The sequence below is a fragment of the Rattus norvegicus genome, chromosome 3 (assembly GCF_036323735.1).
Source record: "Rattus norvegicus strain BN/NHsdMcwi chromosome 3, GRCr8, whole genome shotgun sequence".
NCBI classification, from domain to species: domain Eukaryota; kingdom Metazoa; phylum Chordata; class Mammalia; order Rodentia; family Muridae; genus Rattus; species Rattus norvegicus.
This window is the reverse complement of record NC_086021.1, coordinates 137,256,179-137,281,441: the sequence shown is the minus strand read 5'-3', so window position 1 is coordinate 137,281,441 and position 25,263 is coordinate 137,256,179. Positions and strand designations below refer to the sequence as shown.

General features: G+C 51.8%; 1 protein-coding gene across 10 annotated transcripts in view; it reads right to left on the bottom strand.

The window, feature by feature from the left end:
- Sirpa (signal-regulatory protein alpha) overlaps positions 1–8,510 on the bottom strand; it is a 38,348-nt gene extending 29,838 nt beyond the window's left edge. For 3 of the 10 annotated variants that reach the window (XM_006234952.5, XM_063283159.1, XM_063283162.1), the window contains exons 1-2: positions 8,375–8,510; positions 7,574–7,664 (exon numbers count right to left, since the gene is read on the bottom strand). In XM_006234952.5, coding sequence (XP_006235014.1) covers positions 7,574–7,655 — 82 coding nt within the window. In that variant the 5' untranslated portion in view covers positions 7,656–7,664; positions 8,375–8,510. Of the gene's footprint in view, positions 1–6,268; positions 6,287–7,573; positions 7,889–8,192 lie in introns of those variants that run through there. The other 7 variants (XM_006234953.5, XM_017591497.3, XM_039104381.2 and 4 more) reach the window with 4 other exon arrangements.
- Between the last annotated feature and the right edge of the window lie 16,753 nt (positions 8,511–25,263).

Here is a 25,263-nt window from a genome sequence, read left to right as displayed (position 1 = left end):
CCCATTGGCCTCCTCACAACTTCCAGTCCTGACTTGCTCTGAAACAAGCACCATGCCACACTGCATACCTTCCCAGGGCAATGGACAGACTAGATGGCCCCACAAGATGACAGCTGCTGTTACCAGTCTTTCCTCCCTACAAGGACATGGAGCCCTCTAGCCAAAGAGCTGGCACAACCCTATGCTGGTGCTTCTCTCAAGACGGGGCCTCCAACTCAGGCTTCTGTGTTCTTGGGCTGCCAAAGAACGTGCATTTCCCTGGCCAGGCTAAAGGCCTCTCTAAAATCGACACGCACGCACACACACACACACACACACACACACACACACACACACACACGCACACACACATGCACACGCACGCACACATGCACCTATTAAACGTCATCTACTGTGGTTACCATGCACTGAGCCAGCACAAGACAGTCTCCGGATGGGATTTCTCCCCAGCTAAGCTGATGTGATTCACTGATTCCTTTCATAGAGCTTTTCCAGCTCGGCTAGTAGTTCCCTTAACCCTTTGCAGCCTCTGCAGGAAAGAAGAGTGAGAATAGCTTCCAGATTGCAGACTGGAAACCAGAGCACAAAGCAGGAAAGTAGACATGTGGCCCTCGGTCAGGCAGGGGTGAGTACACAGTGGGTGCCTGATGCATGGTCTCCTGTGCCAAAGAAGCTGGCCAGGGAGCTGCCGCTGGAGAGACCCGTGGAAGCCTTCGGTTTACCTTCAGAGGGAAAACTAAGGCTCAGTGGAGGGGCATGGGGACCCTTCCTGCCCTTTAGGGCCCCAAAACACACGATGAGGCTATCATATAACAGGGCCATAAAGATACCTAAAGACCACCATAGCCAAACAGATCATGGCAGGCCTCAAATATGGAGTCTCTGCATGGACTCAGCCGGATAGAGCCATCACCACCCAACTCCGGAGTACCACAGGGACAGGGACAAACACTGTGAACAAAAACGTGGGCCAGGCCTCAGGGTGGTTGCGGGGTCTCCTTCAAGTTCTGGGGCTCCTCAGCTGCACCGGCATGAGCTTCCTGGGATTTCAGCATGTTGGAAGCTTCATGCTACGGAAGTCATGGCCTGAGCCCCGGAGGAGGGACTTGGGGGCAGTTGGGGAAACAATCTTTGTCTGCGCAACATCATCTTAAAGCCTTCTCTTTAAAAGGAGGTCTTCCTATCCATGCTATTCCTCTGTTCCACTAACATAGATTAGCCCACTCACTGGAGGCCAGGTCCTGGGCTAAGGTCTCAGGAGGCAGGTGACTGTGTCTACCCTCACACAGCCTGTGTCCTAGCTGGGGGCGTCAGGGTAGAAAGAATGAAGCAGTGAGCATAGGAGGAAACGGCGTGAAAACGACTCGTCACTAGTTGCGTTTGTTTTTGCTTTCTTGTTAGAACATCAGCTCCATGGGAGCCGGGGATGTGCCTACCTTGTTCATGGTTTTACCTCCAGGTACCCGAAGACGTTCAATCTACTGGCGTCTATCAATGTTCAGAACTACTGCACAAATATTTACAATTAAAATGACCCTAACGATAACAGCACAGCAGTCGAGAGTAGACAAACCCTGGCTTCAGTTCTAGCCTTAATTCTCTCTGGCTGAGTGGCTTGGAAAAAAGCCCAGCATGGGTTTCAAGAGCCTCAGTCTCCTCGTCTATAAAATGGGTAAAATGTATGCTTGTTTTGGCTCTCTGTGAGGGTCAGATGACAGTCCAAAGGAAGACTTGCAATCTATGCATCCAGGAGGAATGGCTGTGCCCAGTATCCACTGTGCAAGTCTCCTCGTGCCAGCTCCTTTCACCCGGTTACACTGAGAAACAAGAACGCAGAAGGCCATTCAGTAGGAAGGCTTGGGTCATTGTATCAGCCCTTCTCATTCTGCATATGTCTGAAGTTTCCAAAAGTGGAAGACTGTGGAAAGACAACGTGTGCTCTGTGCCAAGGACAGGTACAAAGGGCATTCGCTGCCACCTCATGCCTCCATTTCTAGAAGACATTGATGGTTGGCTTAGAGACCGGGCCAATGGCTCTATAGTCTGGTATGGCCATTACCTATCCTAGCCATGTCTCCCAGCTGTTCACGCCAGCATCCAATCTCCCCACTCCACCCTGGCACTGCACACCCCCAGCTGCTGATCTGATCTGCAGCTTTGGAGACCCAAATGGATGGGCCAGGGAATCCTGCTGGCACAGAAGACCATGCTGCACGTCCCCCACGTCTGCCTCTGCTGTGCCACATCTTCCTGGACCAAAAGCTTGGCAAGCCACTCAGCAGGGAAGACCCATCCTGCCAGGGTTCCAGGAAGCCCGAGTGAACAGTTAAACAGCATCAGCCAGCGTAACAGGCCCTCTCCAGCGTGTGGATGGAAGCACATTGTAGAAACATCCGCTGCCCTCATCTCCTGGAGGATACACGGATCGATAAAAAAAAAATAAGAGATGTCCCATGAGAGCAAGGTGCCAAAAGCCCTGGTCTTCAGCCTCCCTGCTTGTCAAGCAAATCAAGGAGACATCTAAAGCACAGGCTTTGAAGCTCAGGTTGATTGATCTGGGTGGCCATCCGATGCAGACACCTTGCTGAGCCATCATCCCCTCACTGGTCAAGGGGGTTAGATGATCAATCATCAATGGTGCATACTCCAGGTAGCTCTGAGACCCACTAGGATCACACACAGTAGCTCGGAGGCCAGGATTGTGATGATTATTTTTAGCACTTTCTCACAGAGCTCAGGATCCTGTCAGAACTCTGGCTTTCACAGTAAAGATATCCAGCTCCGTTTTAAAAGTGTCCGGCAAGTATCATAGGAGACCTGGCATCTCCCTCCATGGCCTGGCCCGACCTGACTTTGGATCTGGAGACCTGTGCTAGGCCCTCTATCCTTCCAGCTTTCCAGGGCTGTGAAGCCACAATTCCAGACGTGTGAGTCCAGAGGGAGACACCTAGAGTCAGGTTGGGTCCACAGCTCATTGGCACTAACAAGGCAATTAGATCGCAGAGCTGGTTTCCTCACAACCTGTCCATCCCCCAGGGGTAAGCTTCAGGGGGAAAAGAGCTCTCTGAGTCACACTGACATTTAGCTACTCATGGTCCTCGTTTTCTGAGTGCCCACTATGTGTAGGAGCATGCTAGGTTTGGTTGCTTTGCAAAAGTCCGTTCCAGTCCGAGATATGAGCAAGTCAAACAATATAAAACAATGTCAGCATGACAGCTAACAGGTACCAGGATGAGCAAGTCACAAAGCATAAGGCAGTGATTGCAAGATAGCTTACAGATACCAGGCATGCTCCAAACATCACCTCAATTTGCATTAATTGACTTACTCCTTGAGAAAGAGCTGTTAATGACATCTCTGGTTTATAGGTGAGGAAAAAGGAGACCCAGGGAAGTTCAGCAAATTGTTCAAGTAGGTGGCAGAACCAGACCTGCCTCCCAGGGGGTCCTGGCACTGTTGTGTGTACACGGTGAGGCTAATAGTCAGTGAGGCTGCAGAAGCAGATGCGAGAGTTAAACACGCAGTGCACACAGTCACAAAACAAAGGAGGAGTAATAAGTAGCCTCAGAGAGGAACAGATAAAATCATGGGAGCGGGTCGGAGGAATTAGCTCCCCTGAGCAGGAGACAAGTAAAGGGAACCTGGAAGGATGAGGAGTCAGACAAAGGGAGGTAAGAAAGTACAGGAAAGGTCATCTTGGCAGAACAGCAGGAGCAAAAGTAGAGAGATAAGAGGCTAGCTGGGGGCGTGGATTTGCCCAAGAGCCAAACTGGGTTAGCTTGCATATTAACAGATATTGTATAAATCAAATACCCTTGTTCATAACACACTGGAGCGGCTTGGGGGTCTCCCACATAGGATTCCCCTGGGCTTCAGTGTGCAATGAGGAGGCCCTGTTACCTCACAGCACATGAACATGTATGCCTATTGGGAAACATGTAACTGAGGCCTGACAGAACACCCAGGCCCTGCTGTTCTGTTCTTTTCTTCCCTTTCCTTCTTTCCTTCCTTCCTTCTCCCCCTCCTTCTTTCCTTCTTCCCCTCTTTCCTTCCTTCCTTCCTTCCTTCCTCCCTTCCTTCCTTCCTTCCTTCCTTCCTTCTTCCCCTCCTTCCTTCCTTCCTTCTTCCCTCCCTCCCTTCCTTCCTTCCTTCCTCCTTTACCTTCCTTTCTTTCTTTTAAAGAAAACTTGGTCCAAGGCATCACCAGTTTTGAGCTGGGGAGTGACATGGTGACATAGTCAGAGCTGAGTCCACAGCCAGGAACCTGAACATAGTTAAGGAAGGTCCTCTTCCCTCAGCCCATGATGACAAATAAGAAATAACCTGTCACACACTGTCACACGCAGGCTCTGCAAGTGGCGAGGTGGTGTGTGTGGGATCCACTCAGCACTTTTAGACTCCCTTCCTTTCGCCCACTGTTCTCCATCTGTTGCAAAGGGCAAGATTCGGGGAGGAACGTTCCAGTGTTAGGGAATCCAGAGCTCCCCAGCCCAGATGGGGCCTCTTGTTCAAACCACATCACTCCCCAAGAAGCCAAGAGGCTACCAGTTCCACACTCAGTGGACTTCAGGGAGACCTGACCAAAAGCTTTTGCTGACAAGAACCTTCCTGTAACTCTTCAGCCTCAGGTGGCTCTTCTCACCCCAACCAATGTGGGCTGCAGACTCCTAAGTCACTCATTCCTCTCACCAGACGCTGGATCCCGAATTCTGGCTCCTTTACTGCTTACTCCTGGGACAAGCTTTGGACTCAGTTTTCCTCATCTGAACCTCACAAGTAGGAGCTGAACGGCACACGGTTGGTAAGTGAGACTGTGTGGACAAAGCCCTGGGCCTGGAATGCAGCTAGCTACTCAGTATACACGGGTTCGTCTCCCTTTCTCAACACACAGTCAAGACTTCTAAAAATCAGCTCGAGTGTGGGGGGGCAGGAATAATTAATGGGCACCAAGCACCCAGAGAACACTGAGCTTTCAGTGAGCCTTCCAAAAGCCTCTGGACTTTAGACATAGCAGATAACCCCATCCCACCCCCTTTCCTACGAAAGAGGAAGTGAGATCAGCTATACTGCTTAGGAAAACACAGAGGCGTAACCAGCATGCTGCTGTCTACCCAAGGGCCACAAGGCTTGCTGGAGGGGCTCACTGTTCATCTACGCTGGAACCTCAACTCCCCTCAGATACACCCTACTAGAGCAAAGAAGTCCATCCTAGGGCTCAGGCCCAGCCAGGGCTGGGAAAGCATCCTGTGGCTGAGTGTGAGGCCTGCCGCCATCTCGGTCGTTCGTCCGTTGGTTCAGAATAGCAGGGTCAGCCCCTACACAGGCTGCAAGAACCCACGGTGGTGACTTCACCAGAATCTTTTTAGAATTTTCCTTTGGCATCATTTGTCGAGTGCAATCTTTAGAAACTTCCTCTCCTGCCTCCCGGAGGCAATAATTCACATGACCAGTTCCCTTCACCCAAGCAGTGATCTTGTGAAGCCCAGCAATCACATGACACCTCCCAGGATGACAGTTCTGCCAGAGACAGCACTCATTCAATCCAAAGCTGTCTTTTCTAAGCTGATATTTGGGTTTCTTGCTCAAACAAATCCATTTTCCTAGAAAACTGGACATCTGCCTTCTATCTGTCTGTCTTTCTGTCCTACCTACAACTGCCTTCTACCTCTCTGTCCTTCTGTCCTACCTGCAACTGCCTTCTACCTGTCTCTCCTTCTGTCCTACCTACAGCTGCCTTCCACCTGTCTGTCCTTCTCTCCTCCTCTTCTGCTTTGCTGTAAATTCCCTAGCCTGGACAAGGGAGGATGAGTCCAGTAGGAGCTAAAGTACTTCCTGTGGCAAAGATGTGAATTTGATGCTGAGCCCCAGGGGACTATGTGTGGGTTGCTGGGAGGCTGGTGCTCCGAGGCCATGCACCATCTCTTCCTCACAGAGAATCTCATTCTCACCTCCCAAGACTGACTTACTATGAAGTTAATCTATGCCCTTCCACTGCTCCTACTTTTTCAGGTTATTGATGCTGAATGGATTGGAACAGAAGGTCCAATCTTTATCATTTATAGACTGTTTTGATAGGTGAGGGTAGGGAAGGGGGTAGATATGGCTCTTAAGAAAGGTGTTATCATTCCCCCGCTCCCCCCAACCCCAACCCCCCACCGCAACCCCATGCCCAGGAAGGGCAGACTGCTAGTTTGAACACTTGTTAACTATTCATTTGCCATAGGGCCCTAGTCAGAAAAAGATGCAGAACAAACATTTAGATATTAACCTGGACGCAGCTTTCTGCACTTCGGAGAGATGCCCGTAGATTCCTAAGCCCTGGAACATGACAGGGTTGGGCTAGAACTTTGGTAAGGCAGGAGGAAGCAGACCAGATCTCAGGAGAGAGGTGAAATCCATCGTTTGGCCCTGAAAGGACCCAAGGGTAACTGAAAACTGTGAATGGGGTGGGAGCACTTGGTGGGGAGCACCTGGTGGGTGCCTGGGTTTTTGGGGGTACTGTGACCCAGAGAGAGCTCCTGGACACCCCACTTTTTCCCACCCTGCTGTTCTCTCTTCCCTAAAGCTGACTCTCTTCCCTAAAGCTGACTCTCTTCCTCCTTCTACATTGCCATCAGGTGCCAAGCTCCAGGCAAATGTGGGTGAGGAGGGGATGCTGAGACCGTATTTACCTCCCGGAAAAAGGAAGGGTGTACAGAGACCCTTATGTCCATAGCACCAATCCAAGAAGACACTAAATAAGGCTCCCTCTCTCCTCCCCTGTACAGCTTTAGCCTCCATATCCTTCCAGACCAGACCCAGGATTTTTGCAAAACCCCTTTAAGATGCAGGACTCCTGAATGGTGACCTCACTCCTTGGCCAACCGGCCTTCAGAGCCCTCCTGCTGGAGACAGCCAGGTGTTTGATGTAGGCCAACAAAGAAGACAAGCTCAGAGCCACAGGTACATGCTGGAACTGCAGGGAGCTACTGGAAGCTTGCCTAAGGAAGGCAGGGGGGTAGCGGGGAGGAGACCATCCAGGGAGGGCTGTGCCCACCACAGGTAAATCCAACGTGTCTCCCAAGGGTCTGTGGCTTATTCAGGCCTCCCTTCCTGTCTCCACCTCCACTAACCCTAACCCTGCTTTCTCTGGTACTAGAGCGAAAGCTCACTCTTCCCCATCCCAACAGCCCAGCAGTGCGAGAGCGAGGACCTCTGCCCCGACCTCTCTCCAATCAAGTCTAGCAAGGCAGCGTATGGGGAAGCCAGGCGCCCTACTGCCTAAAGCAACTGCCAGCTTGCTTCCCCATTCAGGTTGGGCAAGGGGTATGGTAAACCAACTCATTCCTATACCCCGCAGCCCAGCGCAGGGCTACCCAGTCACAGTCCACAAGGCAGATCCGGATAAGAAGAGTTCTATCCCGGCTTCTAGCCTAGGCTATGTGACCTTGGGCAAGTGGCTGACCCTCTCTGGGCCTCAATTCTGCATCTGTAACCCCCGTTACAGGGATCTGTCGACATTAGCTGAGCGGCAGTGTGCGGAGCCTGAGCCCGCAGCTTGGGGAGGGTGGCAGTGGGAGCTGAGGGTGCTTACCTGCACAGAAACAGGACGCGGAGAGCAGCAGGCAGAACAGCAGCGGCCCTAGGCGGCCAGGGGCCGGGCCGGCGGGCTCCATGGGCCGCGGCTGCAGAGCAAGGAGGGAGATCGGCGGTGAGCGCGCTCGGCAGGCGGGCGGGCGGCGCGGGCGAACGACTAAGGCCCCTCCCCCTCCGCTGCCCCCCAGCGCCACCGCCCGGCGGGGTGATCTGACCCCCTCCCACAATGAGACGCCGCCGAGCGGGGAGACTCCGGGAGCGTGACGCCGGGCCAGGCCGGCGGGAAAGGGGAGCGGACCCGAGGGAGCCAGGCGCAGAGCCAGAGGCACGGGGGCGGGGGAGCGGATAGCGAGGGAGAAGGAAAGAGGGGGAGAGGAAGAGGGAGAGGGAGCGGGGACAGAGCACGGAGAGCGAGCGCGAGCGGGGACAGCTCGCAGAGCGAGTGCGGGCTGCGCGGAGCCGTCGCGAGGCCAGCGCGAGGGCGGCCCGGCCGAGCGCCCCCGCCTCGCGCCCGCACCTTCCCGCCCGCGCCCTAGTGCGCCCCGCGAGCTGCGCCGCCCGCCTCGGCTCTGCGCGAGCCCGCTCTGCCCGTGCGGGTCCCCGCCAGCCGCTCGGACCTGCGCCGCCGCGCGCAGGGCTGCCAGGCGGTGGAAGCACCGCTCCCTCTGCCCAGAGGCTGGCCGCGCACCACTTTGCGCAAACTTGTTTTTCTGAGGTCGGAGCGGCAGGCTGGCTACTTGGTCCTCTTAAGGTGGACTGGGAAAGTGGCGGCCGATCGCCCCTGTTCTCCGCCTCTCACCGGGTCAGTTCTAGTCTCCAGTGGGCAAGAGGCTGCCGGCGGCAGGCGCGCTGGCAAGGGTGGAGAGTGGAGGGGGCGGGGAGGTTTGCCTTCTGCCCCTCCCCAAGAGGCCCTGACCGTGTGTCCCAAAGCCGAAGGTCGGCCTCCGCGTGGGCATGGGTTCTAGGGGCCCAAATCTTTCCTAGCTGGCCCCGAGGTAAAGCAAAACCAGGAAGTAAATGCAGGGGGAAGGGGAGAGGAAGGAGAGAGTGATGGTACAAAAATAGCGTGTGTGTAGGAAGGACTTCAGTGCCTCTTGGTAAAGGCGCGCTGGGGGAGAAGAGCAGCAAGAATGCTGTGGCAGGGAAAGGAGTAGGGCTGGACCCTAGGGAGGAGTCTGACCTGAGGCCTTCTATCAGGGAGAGTAGATTGAGAGTGGAGAGGGCCCAGGCAGCACTGGGCTGGGAGAGGCCTGGGCTGCAAATAGTGACCCCAGTGAGGAAGATGAGAGATGTTAGAGCCACTCCCAAAGGACAGAGCCTCTAGGATGCAAAGTGTACTTTAGCTCTGGATTTCCTTGAGCTGGGTCAGGTGCTTGGTCAGTTGGCAGAAGGCTGGGCACCAAGGCAGGGAAGAGGAATCAAGACCCTCTATTAACTGGATAGTTTCTGAGCTGGAAGTTCAGAGATAGTCAATTTTGTTTCCCAGGATGGTGATTGGGGGACGTAAGGAAACAAGACAGGCCCTACTGGCCCAGCCTCTTAATAAAGAGGATGTTTAGGCTCAGAGGAGAAGGAGGAAGATTGCCTAATGGTGTAGAAAGCCCCTTATGCAATGGCACCCCCAACCTGCCCCCCACACCCCACCGCCATTCCCTGCACCTATGGTCAAAAGCCTGGGGTCTTTTAAGATTCTTTTTTTTTCTTTGCTCCTTTTGTTGTTTTTTGTTTGTTTGTTTTGTTTTGTTTTGTTTTTCTTACCAGAGAGGAGGGCAGGACGCAGCTGACGAACACAGGAACCATCTCCCAAGCTTTAGATCTTCACTCCTGGTCTGAGAAGCTGCAGACTTGGGGAAAAGGCCTTGTTTCTGTGTCTCTGCTTCCTTTAAAGCAGACCAGGCCAACATGAGCAGCGACCCAGAACTGCCACTGGGAGAGTTACACAGGCTGATATTTGCACTGCATTTTAAGAAGAGCCTACCATGTACCAAGGGCAAGGATAGTGTTTGAGAAGTGTTTGGCAACAGTCCTTGAGGGACCACAGGGCAACCCTAGGAGGAAGATTAGATGTATTTCTTTGGGCCTAGGGGATTACAAGGACCCACTGGTGCTCTGGGAGAAGATGCAGAGAAAGACAAGCAGAAAGAAGGAACAGAGAAGGTCTTGTAGGGAGTGTATGTTACAAGTGTGCATGTGTGTCAGCTTGTTTAGATAAGGGCAACAGTGTGGGGCCAGCAAATCTGGAGGGTGGTCCAGAAGCCCAAGAGAATTGGTTCTGCAAATAGGAACCACTGTGGGCAAGATTCAAGTAGGGCCTACCATGCTTGATTTATACACTCAAGGGGCCACTGTACTTGGAGTAAGAGGTGGCTGGAGGGAGGAGAGTGCGGAGACGTGGAACTAGGCAAGAAAGAGAACTTAGTTCTAGCATCTGAGCTGGGCTGCAGGGAGGGTCTCCAGCTCTTTAAATCAGGTCTGACAGGACCATGGCGTCCATTAAAGCCTTGTGAAAACCATCCTCCAGAATCCACCTGGGATTGGAAGAGGAAGGGCCTACTGCTGGGGTCAGAATTGAGGCAGCCTCCTGCGCTGTGCTGCTCCTGGTTCTGGGGCACGCATGCACAGACACCGGCCTGCCTGGGATTAGGAACTGGGAGATTAGGAAGAATAATAGCTGTACTACCTGCTATTTATATACAGCATCTTTGGCAAAGGCGCTCAGCAGAGCTTCCAAATTACCCCCCTTCACTCTCACATCTGAGTGTGGGGGAGTTGACGTGTGTCCACATAAAAGTCCCTTATGCTCGCCCATCAGTTGCTGTGAGTCCACCGAGATTCGTGGGCAAATGTGTAAACTAAATGGGCAAGGTACAGCCTGCCTGGGGTCGAACGCAGATTATGACAGATAATTGCTATGAACCAGCCATCACAACAGCCAGTCTGGGTGCTTTAATCCAGATGTGATCCGTTCATGCTTCGTGCACTTACCAGCATGCACGGAGTGTCTACTGTGTGTGTGGCAGTGCACTGGGCAATAGAGATGCGGCCCCTGGGAAGAACAAACTAAGTACAAGACCCTGTGCTCAAGGAGCTGACAGATTAGCCTGTAATGCTTCACATGTCAGGTGGGTGTCAGTGCTCCAGGGAGAGGTAGAGATGGGCCAAGGGTATCCATGGGGGTCGGGGTGGGGGCAGTGCAGTTCCAAAAGGCAAGATGAAAGATATTCATACGCTTTTACCTAGCACCCATTTCTTTCCTCTCTCCTGTCCATCCTCACTCAGGAGCCAAGAAATCCTTTTATATGAGGCTGTACAGTAAAGATCTAATTTCATCCCTTTCCTGGTGTGTGTGTGTGTGTGTGTGTGTGTGTGTGTGTGTGTGTGTGTGTGTGTGGCACACGCCAGAGAGAAGACTTGAATGAACAGGAGGAGGGGAAGAATTGGAGACTTCAAAGCTAAGACACAAGAGATTTGACTAATGGCCAGAACATGAATGCAATCTCAGGAGGTTTTGATGCCTGTAAGAGTGACAAATGCATTTTTGATGTGTGCCAAGCCCTAAGATCCACGTTCTCTCCTTGAGGCCCCAAACACCGTTCCGTGTCTCTAGATGCAAGAAACAAGGCCAGACAGACATTGACTCGACCAGGGCCATTCTGCCAGGCATGCTGGGGCCTGCAGAGACACGGTACAACTGATACAGCCTGGCTCACGCTTGCTGCTGATTCCCATAGCCCTGGGCTGGCATCAGCAGGCCAGCCTGCCTGGCTGCCTTTGTGTGGGACCTGTCAGGAGGCTCAAGCTGCCAAGGACCTATTTTTACAGGGCAAGAGGAGCCATTTAGAGTTAGAGGCCTCAGCTCTGAAGCCAGAACAATTAAAAATAAAAGTGCCACAGACCCTGGAGGCAGCTTGAACCACCATGGGCAGGCTGTCCTGGAGGGAAGCCGCTGAGCAGGCTGGAAGCAGAGTGAAGAGACTCACCAGCTCTGATGGTGTAGGCCACTCTGGGTCTCATAGTCGTCCCTTTCTGGGCGTGGCTGCTGCTATTCCCACTTTGTAGCTGTAGAAACAGAGACTCAGAGGGGTCAGAGCTTACCTAGGACACGTAGCTGTTCGGTCCCCAAGTTGTCAACTTTGAATTCAGTTCTTACTACAACAACAACAACAACAAAAGGTTTCTATTTGATCAGCACCTGCCATGCTTTGCAGTTTTGTCCTTTTTTAATAAACAGTTTCTTTATCTCCTGTGCATATTCACCTGCACGCGTGTCTGTGTGAAAGCGTCATATCCTCCCAGTCTGGAGTTCAGAGGCAGTCGTGAACTGACATGTGGGAACTGGGAACTGAACCCGGGACTTCTGGGAGAACAGCCAGTGTCCTTGATCGATGAACTGTCCCCCCAGTCCCTGCAGTTCTTGTGATGTGGTCACACCATACCTGGTAGGAGTGCTAATTGCTACACCGCTTTAACAGCAGAGAAAGGCAGAAGTTGAAACCACCCCTTCTGCTAGGCCTGTCTCAGAGTGGTCTCGCCAGAGCTCCTTGTTACCCAACTCCTCCCCCGGTATTCCCTATCCTCATCCCTATTCAGATTTACCTTTATAGCATGTACGGTGGTGTGTCTGCCTTGTGAGCCTTAGTGCATTTCATCGCCTCCCTACAGGCTGGCTCATCTCAGAGGCTCAGTGGTTGTCTCTGGGGACAGATGCAATGGCTCAAAGTTTAGCACACTGAGGTTAGCTATGGAGTAAGTTAACTTCCTCCATCTTGCTTCTGTGGATTAAGGCAGTGATAGGGCCCTACCCAAAACAGTTCTTGTAAGGGTTAACTGAGTTCTCAATTGGCTGTCGCAATTGTTTTCCCTAGAACTGCAGCCCCAGGACCCTCACCAATGAGCAGTAGGTTGTAAATTAGATGTATTAGATCTGTCCCAGCTCACAGGTGAGGAGTCACAAGGACTCACATTGCAAGGCAGGTATCTCTCTCCCAGCCTGTGTGGCAGCCACAGTGCTCGATAATCATCTCTCCTTTGGCCACAGCCCCCACATCTGTGATTTCCCAGTGTGGGGGAACTTCAGATCCCCTAGAAAGATTGTTAGACATAGATTCCAAAACCCCCACCCCAACTTCAGGAGGTGTCAGATAGTCTGAGTATCAGCATTCTTAGCAGGGGGTCCCAGGAAGCTGAGGCTTCAGGTCTGGGGACCATACTTTGAGCCAAGACACAAATGGTTCAGGAGTCCAGCCCCAGCTTCCCTGTAGATGGTCAGTTTGTTGTGGTCCAGTCTTCTTAGAGGAAAGGGGGAGGTAAGGGCAGCACCCATCTAAGAGAAGGCAGCAGTGCTCCCAGGCTGGGGGGGTGGGGTGGGGGTGGGGCTTTGACAGATCATTTACCACACTCCCAGGGAGCCATGGGGTAATTAGTGCTTTCCCAGGAAAATCAGAGACTGAACCACTCGGCCGGCAAGCAGACAGGCAGCTAAGCTAGCTCCTTAGCTCTCCCCCTAAGCTCATCAGGGGTGGGATGCATTGTCAGGCCCTAAACACTGTTCTCAGGCTCTGGGGATCTGGTTCTACCCAGAGCCAGCCCAGCTGTGCGGAGCTGAGCCTTCCCCACAGCAAGCTCAGGCAGAATGTTCATAACATCTATGAATATCAAAAGATCTGGGTTCCAGGGCCGAGTGCCTGGTAAAAACTGCTAATCAGAGCCACGCCCAGAAGACCACAGTGAGCCCCAACCCGGAATGAGTCCAGTGTACTGACTCTTTCCTGAGACTCTCTCCCCTGGGCCCCTAGAAACAGTCTTATCCCCACTCCACAGGTGGGAAAACTGAGGCAGAATGTAAGAAGCTTGCCCAAGGCACAAGACTTGAAAGCTCCGGAGGCAGGCTTTAAAGTGAACAGTGCGATCGCCCCTCCTCTGCAATACTGGATTTGGTCCAGAGCTTGGAAGTTCATAGTACCCTCTCTGGGTCTCCCTGCCCACTAAGGCCATAGTTTAATGGTATACACATCCTTCTGTGGTTCCAGCGCTGACGAAGCCTGTTGATTGGTTGGGGCACAGACTCCAGTGAAAGAAACAAATATCACACAGCTTTAATTCCATTGATGGCCCACATAGCCTAGGGGCGGAGAGACCTTATTGTTCCTGGGTCTACCCTCCCTAGCCGTGTGGCTCTGAGTGGCTGTAAACCACGTTGAAATCCAGGATTATTGGGTGTGGGCAGGGAGAGAGAGAAGAAACGAGACAGATCACTAAAATCAGTAGAGTGTGACAGGAGACCCTTACTTCAACCCCTTCTCCATTTTGGTTCTGATCAAAGCATAGCTCAGGCTCGGTACCACAGGGTCCCTTCACACATATCTTCTCCCTCCTCCCTACACATAAACCAGTCTTCTAGGTTCTAGCTTCATAATCACACTGCCCACGTCATACCCTGCTCTGACACTTGCCTTTCTCACATCCTCTCTGGCTCCTTTCTCCTTGGTGTTCACTGTGCTCTTCATAAACCATCCAGAAGCCTTCCTTGTCAGATTTTGAAATGAAATCAGAGACTCACATGGTATGCCATGCTCTGGCAGGATTTATCCCAAAGGCCCCTACCTCAGGACCTTTGCACTTGCTGATGGCTTTCACAGCCGCCATCTTTCCTCCATCAGCCACCTTGCTTGTTCCAAATCTTCCTGCTCTACTCAAATGCAGTCTCCTCAGCACAGCCTGCCTCAGCCACACTGTCTAAACTTGTGCTCTTGCTTTCTCCCACCTGCTCCTCCTTTTTTCCCTTGAGTGCACTCATATTTCCTGGTGACAGATAAACGTTCCATATTGTGGATTGGGGTGACTCTTCACTCATATTAGGGCTACATGTAGACTCCACCTTTATTCCCAAGTACCTGAGCTGAGCCTGTACACAGTAGGGCCTCAAGAAGTAACTGATAGCAGTGGATGGGGTTGAGCAGAAAGCAGGAGGCTCTTCTGTAAGAGCCCTGGCCGCTTCTCAGAAGGGCTGAGATCCTTGCATCCCGAGGAAGAGTTAGGCCTGGCTCGTCTCAAAGACGAGGTGTTTTTGTCGACTCCCGCTACCTTCCCAGACAGGGAGTCCAAGCCTCCCTTTGCTGTCATTCTGTTTTACAGCTGGAGTATCGGTTCCTGCTACAGGACATGCAGGGAAAGCCTGAGCAATACACACCACTTCCTCTCTGTCGGTTTCTGCTGAACTTCGACAGTGGCCTTTGAGGAACAACAGCCACCCTGGGCCTGTACAGTGCCCTTGCTTTGGAGTAGAAAGTCTCTACTCCAAGACTACGTCTATCAGCAAGAGACTTTGCCATCCTGGGTCAAGGCTGAGCTCATCTATGCCCACTCACCCACTGCACAACAGAGCCAACAGGCTGTCTGAGGAGACAGGCTGCCTGGACAGCCCACTGGGTTGGCAGCCAAACCAGACTATAATTTTTTTTGGGATCATTCCCACCTCCACCTCTAGTTTCCGCTAGGCTCTCCACCCCTAACCTCCTGCTCCATTTGTCCTTCACACCTGAGATCCCACCTTGGACCCCATCTGCTGCTCTGCTCCTCACAAAGAGAGCAGGGCCGGTCCTGAGCAGGGCGGGGTTGAGGGAGAGGCTGAGCTGCTGCTGCTAAGAGGTGCTCACTACCTGTTGAGGCCATCTTAGCGCTGAGAACTCCGAGGCCTGCCTGTGCTCCTGCTGCTTCTGAGTTCCCGGGGTCTGAATAAACTGTTCCTCACCTCCCTGCCATGGTGTCACCACCCTGGAGTCCCCCAAGGGCCCAGTGTCGGCTGCTGTACACGGTGGTGGAGAAATAACATCTTGTGAATGAAGAGCAGTGCCTCTCAGGTGAAAAGAGTAGCTCTTTTGCCGTCTGTCACCTGGAGGGCTTGTAGTCAGTGCAATGCAATTGTCCCGTGTGTGTGTGTGTGTGTGTGTGTGTGTGTGTGATTCTGAATGTGTAGCTATGTCTCCAAGCTTAGTTATATGTGTTCACCGATGAGAGTGGACACATGTCTATTCACAAATATGGATATTTGTGTGCTGTACCTGTCTTTGTGGTTTTGCATGTCACTATGGGTTATGTGCCTGCGTGTGGTTGTTTGCACGAGTGTCAGGACTATACACGTATGCATCCTGTGCTGTCTGTGCCATCGGAATGCAGCACACACGCCTTCCCGTGTCTGTGAATCTGTGTGTCTGGGACATTCTTTGATGTATCTTGTTATGTGAGCTTCTGCCTTCTTCCCCTACTAGGCTCTCCTGGGGGAGCTGATACTCCCGTAGCATTCCTTCACTTAGTTACCTGACTGGCTAAATCCAGAAGTGGGCCACACCCCTCCTCCCCTCCAGCTAGAGGTGTTAATCACTGGGTTATATGCAGATGGCAAATGTGTAGCTGCTAGGCTTAGGGGAGGGGCAGTGGAGGGGGTGTGCAGCTGAGCATACAGGGGCGGGGCGTGAGAGGAGAGGAGAGAGAGGGAGGGAGAGAGGGAGCAGGAGAGAGGAGAGAGCAGGCAGAAGAATGGAAAGGAGGGAGAAGAGGGAGGAAGGAAGGAAGGGAGGGAGGAAAGAAGGGAGGGAGGGAGGAAAGAAGGGAGGGAGGGAGGAAGGAAGAGAGGGAGGGAGGGAGGGACAGAGACAGAGACAGAGACAGAGACAGAGACAGAGACAGAGACAGAGACAGAGACAGAGACAGAGACTATGTGTTTAGAAGTAGGATAGGCCTGCAGCCTTTGGGTCCTGTGGGTTATGAGGTCTTTTCCTGAAGAGCAGCATTTACCAAGAGGATCAGAAAGCTATGATGCTGTTTTCATTCCCCTTAGCACCACAGGATTATAGAATGCTAAGATGTCTTAGGTTGGTGGAATTGTGGCATCTTGAGCCAGTGCAATTCTAGGTTTCCAGAACCACAATCAAGGGTGGAACTCTTCCCGGGATGGTGGTGTCTGCTAGACTTCAAAGAGACAGATGTCTGAGGCGCCTATTTAACCTTTCAGAGGAGTGATGCTGCTCTCCCTCAGTCCCTACCTGTTTGTGGGGCCTCCTGGCTGGTACACCCTGCTCCCTGCCCTAAACTCTCCAGCCCAGGGGTGTGTATGTAAGCCAACCGTTTTGGTTACCTGGTCTTTGATCTACTCTCCCATGGGCCTCCTGGTACCTGGCCTCCCCTCTCCCTTCCCCTCCCCCTCTCCTCACATGGCCCAGCTCAGTGTGGTCATGTCCACTCTGGACTCTCCCAGATGTCCCTGTCTCTGACTCCGCTCTCCCTTTTATCTGCAATAAACTGTCTCCTCTACTGTCCCCAGAAGCAGTCTTGTGCTTTTCCTTTTTATTTCTTTCTTTCACTCAATATCTTCTGCCGCAGTTTTCCTTTCCTGGATTCAGCCTTTCCTTGAGTACAGTCATGGCCAGGGAGTGACTTTGAAAGCTCACCTGGCTCAGGCCCTGGCTCACACAGGGCCATAGTCCAGCTGTTTGGGGCATTCGTGAGGCTGGCAAACTGAATAAGGCTTCCCCTGAATGGTCTGCATACTCATATTACCTCCACGGATTGTGCTTCTGGCCAACATGAAGGTGCCTGCCTGTGTTCCCAGAATGTGCATGCGGTGGCTTAGCTGCTGCAGGTGTAGAGACAATAAGGGGTAGATACCTGTCCTGTCCGTAAGCGAGGCTGGGTAACCCAACCTAGGGGCGGAGGGCCAGCTAAGCAGGCAGAGACATTCACTGGAATACCCAATGGGAGATTGGGACTGACTCTCTCTCTCTCTCTCTCTCTCTCTCTCTCTCTCTCTCTCTCTCTCTCTCCTCTCTCTCTCTCTCTCTCTCTCTCTCTCACACACACACACACACACACACACACACACTCACTCACAGTCTCTGCTAACTTAGACTAACTTCGAACTCATCATGTAGCCAAGAGTGATCTTGAACTTTTAATTCTCCTGCCTCCACCTCCCAGGAGCTGGGATTACAGGTGTGTATCACTGCACCAGATTTTGTGTTGCTGGAGATAGACCTCGGGGCCTTTTGCACGATAGGCGAATATTCTAACTGAGCCCCATCCCGAGATCTTCCTTCCTTATTGTGCCTTCGCATGGTAGTTTAAAAGACCAGGTTGTGTCCTTTCCCAGGGACTCTGGGAACCATCCTTGAGGCCTGTCACTGCTCTAGACTTCGAAATCCCCAGGACTCCCACAAGCTCTTTAGCTTGGTGGCCCATTGGGCTCTGGACTGTGCTATGTCCAGTCCTTCCTTTGTGTGAAACTTTGTTGCCGAAAACCTTTATTCATTAGTGGAGTAAAACCTTCCAGTTAATTCTAAGTGCCATCCGAGAACAAGTTTAACATATTTAATTCATAATTTCCCAGAGTTCTCAACATTTAGTACACAGGAGGCATCGAATAGATGTTTGTTGAGTGACGGATTGATTGTGTCCATTAAATTCAGCTCATTTCTCCTTTGCCGTCTCAGTCCCATAAGCCCTTGCAGGTGTTTTCCCAGGTCACACTGTCCCTAGGAGTTTTTGTGGGTGGAAATCTTTGCAGGCACAAAACACCATGGAGTTAACACTGTCAGATCAACCTTCCTACCTGTGGCATCCAGTTGGGGCTGCCCCATTTGCCTCTTGTCTGATAAGGTCACCCAGAGTCTGGCACCCAGGAAATGCAGGCGACTGCCAGCCGCTCAGCATGGTAACTTGCAGTCCCCCGTTGATCCCAACTGTGAGTGCCAGGCCAACCCATTGGCAGCATCTGCTTCACAGTCTAATTTGCAATTGCACGTTACCAGGTTCTTGCCACTTAATATTTAATAGCCAGACAGCTGGCCTTTGCTGGAAGCCATTTTAGAACCTGATTACCTTTTATCTGAACTTGGCTTTAAGTGAGCCCTGAACTGCTTTGAGATTAAGCATAAAGCTGGCATCCTAAGTCGGGGGCCAGCAGAGACCTAGATCATTAGGTGCTGATATGAGGTGGCTGCCTATGGGCTTGGTGCTCCTGGATGACCCTTACAAGCAAGAGCAAGGTGGGGCAGCTCCAGATGTCCCTGCCTCTCCTTTCTGTACCACAGGTCCATTTGGGCAGGAGGAGAAAGGAAGAGTGCTAATGGGACCTTCCCTGACTCATATCCTAACTGGATAAGGGGTAAAGGGGGATTCCGTCTGGGCCATTTCCCAACAGGAAAGGTGGTTCTATCCTGTGTGGCTTGGCACTCAGACCTAGTTTGTGTGGATCCATCAGTGCCATGGAGATGGGTCCAGGTTGCCATGCCACTTTGTCCTATCATACGGTTGTAGATTCTTCCACAGAAGGACCTGAGATGGTAGTAATGCCCCGTTCTCTGATGGCCAAGCTATCCTCCACCCCCAGCCCCTGGCCTGGGGATGCTGGGGTCATCTCTGAAGCCTAAACTCTGCAGAATTGTTGAGTGGAGATGGAGAAGGTCCAAGTGACCTGTGCAGCTAATTAGGACCGTTCAGGAAAGAGGAGTCTCATCTCTACTATTGTTCCCCAGGGGTCCACAGGGTCAGGAAACAGACTTCAGAGTTGGCTTCTCAGCGGATGTGGAGAGAGGTGCTCTTGGAATTTACCTCTGGGAACACAGCCTTCCCTGATCCCAGGGGGACTTGGCAGGGTCAGGAGGTTGGTCTCTGGTGCTTGCTTTGCTCCTGTTAATCTTGGGAGAGACCAAGTCCCCGCCCCACGTGCCACTTCTGCACATGCCAGGCTGCCTCACTGCCCAACCTTTTCCAGCAAAGTCCTCAGTGCCCGTAAACATCACCGTGCTCTGGAATGGGTGATACTTATCAAGCACTTTCTCTATGTAAGGGGCCTACTAAGTAAACAGTTGCCCACACACATCTCATTTAATCCTGACCACCCTAGCCTCTATCTCTCTCTGGTCTGGCATCATTCACAGGTGGGGGCGATGCCTTTATAATGCAGCCATGCACCAACACTCTTCTACCCTGAGCTACCTTCATCGACCAGACCCAAGCTTCTCAGTCCATCTGCCTCTCTCCTGGCCCCTTCAACCTACCCTTCACTGGCCAGGAGGCCTTTCAGTGAGAAATCTTATCATATCCTTTCTCTGTTTTGTCTCACCTAAAGTTAAGCCCAGATTCTACAGTCAACACTGCTTCGAAGGGCTCCCCTCCACTCCACCCTCAAGTTTATGGTATAATCTTGCATGCACATTGTGCTTCAGCCACACAGGCCTTTCTCCTCCTCAAATGAGCCCGTGGAGGCCAACTTAGGGCTTCCCTGTGACTACTGTGGGTCCCTTGAGGCTCTGTTCCAATGTCAGGATCCATCATTATTCAGTAAAGCACCCCCTCCTTGCACCCAGCTCCTTGCCTTGTTCCACATTTTTGACTCCTGTCACCTTCTGATACTTTTGCCATTTATTTATTTATTTATTTATTTATTTATTTATTTATTTATTTATTTCTATCTATCTATTTATTTATTTGCCAACCCCCATGCAAATGTCATTTAGAGTGAAACTCTCACTATTGGATCCTCAGGACCTAGAAAGCACCTGGCATGTCCCAGGGAGTGGCTGGAGTTTGTCCAAGGACTGGGAATGTGGCCTTAGGAATAGGCAATATGGCAGTATTATCCCAATTTGCAGAAAGATTGGCAGAGTCAAGTACAATTCGCTACATCCAAAAGAATGAAGTCAGCTTCAGCCCTTGTCTCCGTGGCTCAGTGCCCAAACTATGATTCATCACTCTGCTTCACCCCCACCAAAGCTGAGGTAACATCATGGAAGGGGGAGCAGAAGGAGTTTAAGAACCAGGGAGTGGCAGGGAGTTCAGTGAAATGCTGTCCTTTGGATATAGCATAGCCATCGCAATCATGAACTCACAGCAACTCCGGTTTCCACCGCAAGGCCTGCACACAACCGAAGAAGACAGGCGAGCAGGAGGGGACCAGTTAGAAAGAGAACGGGGGTAGGCAGGAGCAGACAGCATAATGAGGGCGGATATGGTATGACAAACTAGATACGGGCCTATAATTGGGAAAATATTAAAAATTAAAAATTTCTATTAATTAATTAAGTTTTAAAAGCTCTGTCAGGAGACATGCTGGCGCTGGCATACATGATCCAGGGGTTGTACATCTTGGGGCTGGGCCTGGGAGTCTAGGACGAGGCTCCATACTATGACACCCCTCTGCCCCATGCCAGCTCCTCTTACCATCTCCAGCTCCTATCAAGGGTGTAGGCTTCAGAAACTCTCAGAGAGTCTTGGACGCACAGTTAATGCTTAACTCATCATCTGGTCGTAACATCTTCTGTTGCCAGGCTTGCCACCTAGTCCTAGGCGCTCCTGGTCCTCCAGTAGGTTCCCAGTGAGGGTGGGACCCCTCTCCCGCCCGCTCTGTCCCCTCACCTTCCTCATACCCCCAACAGTTCTCCAGGATTACTGCTGGGCATCGATGGAGGGGTCACAGATGCTCGGCTGCACAGCGTTGGGTAAGGAGTGACCCTGCACCCTACACAGAGACGTAGAGATATCCCAGTGTCCACAGGATGCTCGCCAACTGAAGCCATTTAGCATAGTCAACCACCAAACAGGATTACGTCCAAGTTTGACTTCCCACTGTGCCAGGCAGAGGTGGAAGGCACCTGCCTCTAGGCAACCTTTAAGTGGGGATCCGTTTGGGCTGGGTCCATATTCGTACCCCCTTCCTAACTGGCATCCGACACTTTGTCCTTGTGTCACACTGAGCCTCAACTTCTCCAATAATTCCCTATTAGTGGGTGTATATGGAAACAGGACATGGGGAAGTTCAGCAAGGCTTGAGTGTATGTGGGGGTGAGGGTGACCTACTGGAAGTGATTGTCCTGGGATTCCACAGTGCCAAAATATACCTGAAGTAGTGTACCTTTAGGGCCCTGAACATGTACCTGGTCGGTGATGCTATCAATCTCCCAGGCAGTGGACACGTCTCCGTCTCCCCTGTGTTATTTTTAGAGGTTAGCGGGACTAATAGCCCCTCCTCCCACTTACCTCACAAAGATGCATAGAAGAGAAAAGACAGACTTAACAATGACGAGCGATGTGGCCCCTCGCAAGGCGCCAAAACTGATACTGGGACCTGTCAGTGGGTTACTTTGTTGTCCCATCTCAAGGTCTTGTTTAACTTCCTTCGGGACACCTCCCACTTCTATCAGGTTTGCTTCTGCAGACCAACCCCAGGCCCAGACCCAGCATATCTGCTCACTAGCTCCCCCTGCCTACGACTGTGTTTTCCAAGATTTCTCCAAACTTATCTGCTTCCTTCTGCGCATCCCCTGCCCACTCTGCTTTAGCAGTGCCCCCACCACCAGCCGTTGCTCAGTGGGGTCCTGCCAGCCTCTGCAACCTGGGTTTTTCTTCAGTCCCTGCTCCAGCACAGCTGGGCTGTGACCTGAGTGGTTTTCCTAGTGACAAGGCTGGGCTCTCCACAGTTCAGTGGTTCCTCTGTTGTCCTTGGGGTGCAGAGCAGCCCTTCAGCCTCTTTGACACCAAGATCTTCCCTGACTGTGCAACTACCACACGCATTTCCATGAAGATAACTGTATGGCTTTGTGTGGCTACTCCCTTTGCAGAGAGCACCGTTCTCACCACATCTGCACTGCTAACTCTTACCTATCTGTGAAGACCAACTCTCTGGGGCCTCATTTAAAGAAGGATTCCATCATGTCCCTTCTCTTTCTTCTTTCTTATTTCCCCCTTCCTTCTGGTAGATTGTTTATTTTATGTATGAGGTTTTTTGACTGCAAGTATGTATATGTTTCACATACGTGCTTGGTGCCCAGGGGGGTCAAAGAGAGGGCAGCGCTGGAATGAGTTACAAATGGTCGTGAGCTACAATGTGGATACTGTGAATCAAATCCTGCTTCTCTGCAAGAGCAACAAGTGCTCTAAACAGATGAGCCATTAGCAAAGCCCCATCAGGTTCCTGTCTGGTGACTAGTGACTCCTTGTACTTCCCTAAACCGTGCATAGCTCCTTCCTTGGAGTATATTCGCTTGCATGTCAAGAATGTTCCTTCTTTTCCCACTCGACTGTGGGCTTCAGGATGGAGAGAGGACAGTAAGAGGACAGGCTCTGGGGCCTCCATCTAGCCTCATAAGCTACTCCTGTCATCTTCCTGCTGGGAAACTTCATGCTCCGTCTGCTCAATGGAGAGCGTGTTGCCTCCTGCATGCAGTTGTAGTGAGGATGAAATGAGTGTGAAAACTTCAGAGAAGATGTAACACATAGTATGTGCTGATGAAGCTCATTTTTTTTTTCGGAGCTGGGGACCGAACCCAGGGCCTTGTGCTTGCTAGGCAAGCGCTCTACCACTGAGCTAAATCCCCAACCCCTGAAGCTCATTTTTAAGTTGTTATCCCCAGATCTCACATGGATACAGCCCTACACACACACACACACACACACACACACACACACTCCCCGAAAGGACCTGTTTACTCGACAAATGAAAAGCCAGGTATGCTATGTCACAGCTGTCTCTAAGTGAATCTCAAACTCAGAACCAGCTGGGGCCATGTTTTAAAAGGTAGATTAGCTAGGATGCTTAATGCTGACTGCCAACTGGACAGAATCTAGAGTCACCTAGGAGACATGCCTCTAGGAATGTCTATGGGGACGTTTACATATTGGATTAGTTGAGATGAAATAACCATCCCAGCTGTGGACAGCACCAATCCTGTGGGTTAGAGTTCCCAAGGAAAGAAGAGAAAAACACACCTAAGTACCAACTTTCACCTTCTCTGCTTTCTAACTCTAGATACAATGTGACCAGTCACCTCATGCTCCAGCCATGGAAAATTGTACACTTTACTTGTTAACCAAAGACCTACACACTCCACCCCCCATCCCCTACCCCTGCACATCTTTAAGTTGCTTTTGTCAGAGCAACAGAACAGTAACTAATACACTCACTAAATCCTATAGCATAGACCTGGGACCAGCCTGATACAGAAGCTCCACCCCTGAGTTAGGGCACTGCTATTGGTGAGAAATGAATCTTTGCCATAGCAATCTGAGCTTCGAGGAACCTATCCAGTGAACCCTACAGATGAAGGTTGGGGTATGGGCTGAGAGTAGAGAATTCTCAACCAGACAGAGGGCCCTTGGGGGCTCCTTTTCCTCTGATCTGTCTTCTTATGATTGCTTTCAGTGAGAACTTTATTTTGGGCTGATAGATTCTTAGCGCCTGTTCAGGGCCAGCACCCGAATACAAATGCTAAAAGCAGTGGCCTGCTCTGGCTCTCTGTCCTTGCCAAGCTCTGGGCTGTGAGTTCTCAGTGGGGCATGGAAATCCTAGGACTCCTGTGAGGCTGGGACCACCATGCCTGTCCAGCAGGAAGCAGACTGCCTGGGGTCCCTTTGAGAGTGAGTGTCCCCATGAGAGAGTGGCCTCTGGAAGGACTTCAGGGAACGTGGGAGCATTGGGACAATTGGAGGCTGTTTTGGGGGGGAATGGAACTGGCAGGGACCTGGCACTCAGCTTTGAGGCCCTGCTAGACTTTGCCAGGCCTAGGCCTGGTTTCCCATTGCCTGCCAGCTCCAGGGTGCTGGAGAAAGAGGACCATGGAATCCAGTGCCCTTTTAGAGACCTACTACATAGGAGGAAGGCTGCACGGCTGTCTTCTCAGAGAGCCTGTTTGTATAGTTGTGAATACACTCTGCCTAAACCTTGCTGTCTGACTGACTTGGGAGGAGGTATGATCAGAATCAACCCAGTCACCAGATGGATAGGGAGACAGGGCACCCCTTCTGAGCTGTCAAGGGTATGCATAGGTCTGGCATGAGCTTCTATGGGCTTGCTAACTCCTGGTGGCCTTAGTCAAGTGCCTTGGCTGGGAGGCTACAGTGAGTGAACCAGAGCTCTGTGCTGCAAGAGGCTGGGAGTAGGGACTGGTGGAAGTACAAGGGAGAAAAACACAGGCTGGGTGGCATCCAAGGTGGTGGCGTAGGACCAGTTTCTACCAGGATGCCAAGGAGGTCTCTAAGGGGAGCTGTGGTTATGAGGAGGAGAAGTTGCCAGGCCCAGGGAGCAGTATGTACAAACTGCTGCGCAGGGTCAGGTCCTGCCAGTCAGAGGAGTCCTTGAGGCCAGTGTGGTTGAGATGAGGGATGGAGGTAGAGTGTAGAGAGAAAGGGAGCAGGTTCCGCAGTAAAACCTCACAAGTGCCATCACACCAGAGACACAACCAGATGGGAAACAACTCAGATAAGTTAAACTGTCGAAGGCCATTCAATTGGTGACCCGGAGTGCCTGGCTGGACACCCATTCACCATGATGACAGGGTTAACCAATACTGGGTTGCTAACTGCTGTCGTGAAGTGAAGGATCGTGGGTAAGACCAGCCCACTGGGCGCTGCTTGTTTCCTGCTACCTGTAAGCATATTCAGCAAGCGGTCACTTGACTTTTCTAGCCCTCGGTTTGCTTACCTGTGCCCTAGAACTAATTCTGCCTGTCAGATGGCTGGCTGGGAGATGAGCCTGCCTGAGATACAATGAGTGGCTGCAAAACATCACCCCCACGACTCAGGTCTAACCCTACCATGTCTCTTTGCGGACATGGGTCCAGGGACCCCTCTATCCCAAGGTACTGAGTCTGCAGACTTGGGGGCTTTACCAAGGTGGTTCTGTACCAGAGGACCAACCTT